General features: G+C 55.9%; 1 protein-coding gene across 1 annotated transcript in view; it reads right to left on the bottom strand.

Moving 5' to 3' along the window:
• Positions 1–1,081: 1,081 nt before the first annotated feature.
• Positions 1,082–7,500, bottom strand: part of LOC311327217 (scavenger receptor cysteine-rich domain-containing protein DMBT1-like) — a gene marked incomplete at both ends in the record, with an annotated part of 33,785 nt that continues 27,366 nt past the window's right edge. Inside the window, 3 exons of the mRNA XM_084460252.1 lie at positions 1,082–1,300; positions 3,366–3,940; positions 4,339–4,541. Of these exons, the coding sequence (XP_084316378.1) occupies positions 1,082–1,300; positions 3,366–3,940; positions 4,339–4,541 (997 nt within the window). The remainder of the gene's footprint in view (positions 1,301–3,365; positions 3,941–4,338; positions 4,542–7,500) is intronic.

Raw genomic sequence — 7,500 nt, forward strand, 5'->3', positions numbered from 1 at the left:
AGACAGACAGGCAGTCAGACATACAGGCAGACAGACAGACAGACAGACAGACAGACAGACAGGCAGACAGACAGACAGACAGACAGACAGACAGGCAGACAGGCAGACAGACAGACAGACAGACAGACAGACAGGCAGTCAGATAGACAGACAGACAGACAGACAGACAGACAGACAGGCAGACAGACAGGCAGACAGACAGACAGGCAGGCAGGCAGGCAGACAGACAGACATAGGTAGACAGAAAGAGAGAGACAGAGAGACAGGCAGACAGACAGACAGACAGACAGACAGAGAGACAGGCAGACAGTCAGACAGACAGACAGACAGACAGACAGGCAGTCATAGGTAGACAGAAAGAGAGAGAGACAGAGAGACAGACAGACAGACAGGCAGACAGACAGACAGACAGACAGACAGACAGACAGACAGACAGACAGACAGTCATAGGTAGACAGACAGACAGACAGAGAGAGAGAGATACAGAGACGGTGGTTGTAAGACTCCAGTTCTATAAGGAAACACGGTCCTGCACAGTTTCCACTGGGCGTCTCATAATTACATTAGATTAGAGGATGTGTACCCGGAGGATATATTACACACACACACACACACACACACACACACACACACACACACACACACACACACACACACCACCACCACCACGATTATGATGATCCCCCAGTCTGAGCCTGACATTAATCACACACTGTTTAAGTCTATTTAAAACACACACACACACACACACACACACACACACACACACACACACACACACACACACACACACACACACACACACACACACACACACACGAGGAGACTCAGCACCAGTAGGCCAGACAGGGCAAGCTGCTTGTTTTTTTGCTAATGCTACAGTTTTGTGTGGTAGTGGTGGTGGTGGTGCTGTCTGTCTGTCTGTGTGTGTGTGTGTGTGTGTGTGTGTGTGTGTGTGTGTGTGAGTGTTTGAGGTTAGTTAAGTTAGGGGTAGAGTGAAACAGTAGCTTCCTCATACACACACACACACGCACACACACACACACACTCTCACACGCACACACACGCGCGCGCCCCCCCGTCACCTGTAGGCGTTGTGGTCGTAGGGCTCGGCAGCGGGGTATCCCAGCATGCCGCAGACCACGCGGCTGCCGCTGAGGTCCCAGCCCTGGTCGCACACGTGACGCCACCTCCCAGCATGCCTCACTTCCAGCACGCCCTCGGTCAGCAGGCCGCCGCGCTGGGGGCCGGACAGGACGGGGCGCAGGCGCACCTCCTCTAGACGCACCCTGGCAGAACCCTGGAGAGGAGGAGGGGGGGTGAGTTAGAGTGGATGAGCAGGGGGAGGAGGGGTGAGTTGTAATGGGGGGAGGGGTGAGTTGTAACGGGGGATGCGGGGTGGGTTGTAACGGGAGATGAGGGGTGAGTTGTAACAGGGGAGAGAGGAGGAATGGGTTGTAACGGGAGAGGTGGGGTGAGTTGTAAGGAGGGGTGGGTAAGGAGGGGTGAGTTATGGTGGGGGAGGAAGGGTGAGGAGGGGTGAGTTAAGGTGAGGGAGGAGGGGTAGGTTAAGGTGGGGGAGAAGGGGTGAGTTAGGGTGGGGGAGGAGGGGGAGAAGGGGTGAGTTAGGGTGGGGGAGGTGGGGGAGGAGTCATCGTGGGGGAGGAGGGGGAGAAGGGGTGAGTTAGGGTGAGGGAGGAGGGGTAGGTTAAGGTGGGGGAGGAGGGGTGAGTCATCGTGGGGGAGGAGGGGGAGAAGGGGTGAGTTAGGGTGGGGGAGGTGGGGGAGGAGTCATCGTGGGGGAGGAGGGGGAGAAGGGGTGAGTTAGGGTGGGGGAGGAGGGGGAGGAGTCATCGTGGGGGAGGAGGGGGAGAATGGGTGAGGAGGGGTGAGTTAAGGAGGGGGAGGAGTCATCATGGGGGGAGGAGGGGGAGAAGGGGTGAGTTAGGGTGAGGGAGGTGGGGGAGGAGTCATCGTGGGGGAGGAGGGGGAGAAGGGGTGAGTTAGGGTGGGGGAGGAGGGGTGAGGAGGGGTGAGTTAGGGTGGGGGAGGAGGGGTGAGTTAGGGTGAGTTAGGGTGGGGGAGAAGGGGTGAGTTAGGGTGAGTTAGGGTGGGGGAGGAGGGGTGAGTTAGGGTGAGTTAGCGGATGTATGAGGACGACGGTGGGGGGAGGAGGGAGGAGTGCAAGGGGCGAGGGTGTGAAGGGGAGGAGGGGGGAGGAAGGAAGGAGACGAATCCTTAATGGCCGCTTCCCTCTGCCCCTCCGAAGATCAACACAACAAACACGACACGGGCGTAGAGGCGTGACCTGTCTCTGATCAAGACTCTCTGACCATCAGCACAGCGTGTGTGTGTGTGTGTGTGTGTGTGTGTGTTGTGGGCGGCCTCTGATTACAGCGGGGAGGTGAGAGTGTAAACCCAGCCAGATTACACAGCTGGAGACGGATAAGAGGGTGATGGATGTTGTTATTTCCTGGTCTGAGAATAGCAGCGTGTTTGGTTGGCTTGGCCGATCTAATCAGCCGTGGCTGACGCCCAATGGGGGCCCGCCTCGCTGGAGATCAGCAGCTGCGTCCGATTGGAGGACTGGTTTGAGGGTGGTCTGCGATTAAGCGTTGCTGTTTGCTTCTTCCTGGCTCCGCCAATCAGCGTAGCGGAACTGTGAACATGGATATCTAGGTCTGTGTGCGTGTGAGAGAGAGAGAGAGAGAGAGAGAGAGAGAGAGAGAGAGAGAGAGAGAGAGAGAGAGAAAGAGAGTCAGAGAGACAGAGAGACAGAGGCAGAGAGAGACAGACAGACAGAGAGACAGAGAGAGAGAGGCAGAGAGAGACAGAGAGATATAAAGTGAGAGAGAGGGACAGAGAGACAGACAGACAGAGAGAGGCAGAGAGAGAGACAAACAGAGAGAGAGACAGAGGCAGAGAGAGACAGAGAGACAGACAGACAGAGAGAGAGACAGAGAGAGAGAGAGAGAGACAGACAGAGAGAGAGGCAGAGAGAGAGACAGAAAGAGAGAGAGGCAGAGAGAGAGACAGAAAGAGAGAGAGAAGACAGGACTCACTCTGTCAGCACGACCAGCCACAATGATAAGAAGCTGGTCTCACCTGGTATCTCCAGCACCAGTACCCCTGGTCTCACCTGGTATCTCTAGCACCAGTACCCCTGGTCTCACCTGGTATCTCCAGCACCAGTACCCCTGGTCTCACCTGGTATCTCTAGCACCAGTACCCCTGGTCTCACCTGGTATCTCTAGCACCAGTACCCCTGGTCTCACCTGGTATCTCTAGCACCCCTGGTCTCACCTGGTATCTCTAGCACCAGTACCCCTGGTCTCACCTGGTATCTCCAGCACCCCTTGTCTCACCTGGTCATGATCCAGCAGGTCTGTCTGCTCAGGCTCTGTCTCCACGTGGTTCCCGCTCGGCTGCCTCTCCGCCCCCCGCCTCACCGCCGGTGGCGCGTTCCTGCCCACCTCCTGCCCCTGCCTGTAGGCCGCGCCAATCCCCAGGCGGGGGGGGATCTGGTGGCCCTGCGGCGTGACGGGGTTACCCCCCTCCTGGCCCGCCCTCGACGGCCCGCCCTGCTGGCGCCGCAGGATCTGGATCTCGTGGCCTTGCCGCTGAGGCGAACCCGGGCCCCTGGCGACGCCCTGGTTCCGGAAGAGGGCGATCTCGTGGCCGCGCCTCCTCGGCGTGGAGGAGGAGGCGGAGGAAGAGGAGGAGGCGGGGGCGGGCGCGGGGGTCGGCGGGCGCGGGGCGGCGTCGACGGACTGCGAGAGGTCCAGGGCGACGACGGGGGATCCTGGAAGCCGGTCGCTGCTACAGATGACCCCCAGGTCCTCGGAGTGCGAGCAGTCGTTGACCCCCCACCCGTTGGAGCGGCAGGAAGCGACGGAGAGCTCTGTCCCCGCGCAGCGCACGTTGTCCAACCAGATGAGACCTGCGGCGACAGTGGGGGCGGAGTCAGTGGTAATGATGTGCTGTCTTGACCGTGTCTGCGGTTAAAGGCGGAGTCAAGCTTAGTCCTAAAAGGGATATTTCGCTCAAAATACACATAATAAGCATGATCTTAGCCTTGGCTGCAGCTAGTAGGTCTGTTGGATTTGGATCGACCAATAGGATCACACTTTATTCGCATAACTAATCTATTGTCGACTTTGTACCCGCCCGTTCGCTGGTCCGGACCTCCTTTAAGGGGCGTGCTGTGTTGCACCAATAGGAAGGCGGAGGCGTGTCCGCCCACCCTGTCCGAGCATCCTTTAAAGGCGACGGTTCCCTCAAACGGTCGCCCCAGGAGGGGGGCGGGTTGTACCGATGTGTGGCGGCGTGTCCACCCACCTTGGCCCTGTCCGAACTTGGCGCTGTGGGCCCAGGTGAGGCTGTGCGTGAAGCCGAGCTCCCGGCACAGCACGTTGGCCAGGTGGATGTCCACCTCGTCGTCGCACACCGTCCCCCAAGTGCCGTTGTGGAAGACCTCCACGCGCCCCTCGTAGGCCCCCCGCCGGCCCACGCCCGCCAGCCGCACGCCGCCGGGCTCGGCCCTGACCGGGAGGGGGGGGAGGACGAGGAGGAGGGGGGGGAGGAGGAGGAGAAAGTGGGGGAGGAGGGGGAGGGGGGAGCTCACGCACAGCAGGAGGCCTGACATCCTGGAGGGGGGAAGACAGGGATGGGGGGGGGTGATGAGGAGGAGAGGTGGAAGAGAGGGATGAGTGGGGGGGGGGTCATGGAGAGAGAGAGTGAGAGAAAGAGAGAGAGGGGGGGAATCACACAGTACTCATGTAACCTATAATAATCAAGTGACAGTGTCTAATGTATAAAACGCTCACTGACTGAAGTAGCCCAGTCCAAGACTGACTCCTGATATTACTAGTCCTACCAACTACTAGGTATGTACTCTGCTCTAGTATGTACTACAGTGTGTACTAGTGTGTACTATGTAGTAGTAAAAACCACTTTACTAGAATGGTTCACACCAGTGGATGCTGATACCAAAGGATTTAAGATTTATTAGAAGTATAGGCCCTTTGAGATGATCCATCTCGTCTTCGACGGGGACCTTAACACAAAAAATACAGTACATAACACAAAACAATACAGTAGAACACAAAACAATACAGCACAATACCCTCATACACACACGGACAAAAGCTCTCCCAGGTTCATAACAACGTACAGTGGCGCAAAGCGTTTCTCCATGCCAGGCTAGCTCACTCTGAACAGATATTGACAGTAAAATTCGATTAAAAGTCATGAAAATCGACAAAAAGTTTGTACCGTCGATCTCATCGGATTTTCTCTCGTTCGATAAAAGTCTTTTGTGATAAATGCTTGATCCGATTTAAAGCTCTAGATGGAAACGCACGTTCGCCGGCTTTATTCGCATTCATATTTTTAGCGATCCTCACACAATTCGATTGACAAGTGGATGGAAACATGGCTTCTGTCTTGGTTCTTGTTGTGAGAGTTCCCCCGTACCGCCCTGCTCAGTGGAAAGAAACCCTCACACACACAAAAACACAAAATCAGGCAAATCTAACATTCCACCACCTCCAAGACGTATAATTAGAAAACACAAAAAAACTGCCTGCGTTTCTGCACGCGGCCTTTAAAGGGATATTTCGCGGTAAAAGTCAGATGATGAGGGGAGAGTTCGTGTCTCCTGCATATTTGCATACCCTCAAAATGGATGGAAAAGACCGTTTTCCATAGGACCTACGTGGATTACTCTACGTGTATCTCTGACATGTACTCAAGTTTGGAAATACAAGATGGATGGAAAGACTTGAATTGGCTTTCTGGGGTCTGAAAACCCATGATAAGTACCTGGTAGATATCTCCCAGTGTAATGTCCCTTTAAGAGAGAGATCAGTCAAACAGCCCAAACAGCCCTGAGAAGATCAGGGGCAACACCTCATCCACTCAGCCTGAGCGAGAGAGAGGGGGGAGACACCAGCACTCATCCACTCAGCCTGAGAGAGAGAGAGGGGGGAGACAGCAGCACCTCATCCACTCAGCCTGAGAGAGAGAGAGGGGGGAGACAGCAGCACTCATCCACTCAGCCTGAGAGAGAGAGAGGGGGGAGACAGCAGCACCTCATCCACTCAGCCTGAGAGAGAGAGAGGGGGGAGACAGCAGCACTCATCCACTCAGCCTGAGAGAGAGAGAGGGGGGAGACACCAGCACTCATCCACTCAGCCTGAGAGAGAGAGAGGGGGGAGACACCAGCACTCATCCACTCAGCCTGAGAGAGAGAGAGGGGGGAGACAGAAGCACCTCATCCACTCAGCCTGAGAGAGAGAGAGGGGGGAGACAGCAGCACTCATCCACTCAGCCTGAGAGAGAGAGAGAGGGGGGAGACAGCAGCACTCATCCACTCAGCCTGAGAGAGAGAGAGGGGGGAGACAGCAGCATTCATCCACTCAGCCTGAGAGAGAGAGAGAGAGAGGGGGAGACAGCAGCACTCATCCACTCAGCCTGAGAGAGAGAGAGAGAGAGGGGGGAGACAGCAGCACTCAGTCCACTCAGACGGGGTGGGGGTGTTGGTGTGTGTGTGTGTGTGTGTGTGTGTGTGTGTGTGTGTGTGCGTGTGTGTGTGTGTAGGGTATAAACTAAGCCAAAGCCACAGAAACCCCATCCACAAACACTCGAGCTGCGCTGCTTCCAGCTAGCACAGCGGGACACGCAAGCAAATAAACGCTGGCGTAAAAACACATCACACACACGCACAGACACAAATAAACACACACACACACACACACACACACACAGACACAAACAAACACGCAGGAAGGGTCAGGCGACTACTGTGAGCTGGGGTACGTCCCAGTAGTCTAAAGTGGTCTCTCTCCCTCTCCGTTCCGAGTAGAAAGCGTCTCACGCGGGTATAAAGATGAGATAGTCGAGAAAAGACTTGTGCCGAGTTCAGTGGACGTGAAGAAAGAGGGGAGATGGTGAGAGGTGAAAAGAACAGTAGAGGAAAAAAGGGACAGGGATGGAGAGAGAGAGGAGAGAGAGGAGGAGAGAGAGGAGAGAGAAGAGAGAGAGGAGAGACAGGAGAGAGAGGAGACAGAGAAGAGAGAGTGGGGAGACGGAGAGAGAGGAGAGAGAAGAGAGAGGAGGAGAGACAGGAGAGAGAGGAGACAGAGAGGAGAGAGACAGGAGACAGAGAGAGGAGAGGGAGAGGAGACAGCAGCGATGAGACAGAGAGGAGGAGAAGGAGGAGAGAGAGAGGAGAGAACGAGGAGAGAAAGGAGAGAGGAGAGAGAGAGGAGACCTAGGAGGAGAGAGAGGAGGGAGAGCAGAGAGGAGAGAGAGAGGAGACAGAGAGGAGAGAGAGCAGAGAGGAGAGAGAGAGGAGACCGAGGAGGAGAGAGAGGAGAGAGAGCAGAGAGGAGAGAGAGAGGAGAGAGAGCAGAGAGGAGAGAGAGAGGAGACCGAGGAGGAGAGAGAGGAGACAGAGGAGGAGAGAGAGAGGAGAGAGAGCAGAGAGGAGAGAGAGAG

This window comes from Borostomias antarcticus, assembly GCF_949987555.1.
Source record: "Borostomias antarcticus genome assembly, chromosome: 31".
NCBI lineage: Eukaryota > Metazoa > Chordata > Actinopteri > Stomiiformes > Stomiidae > Borostomias > Borostomias antarcticus.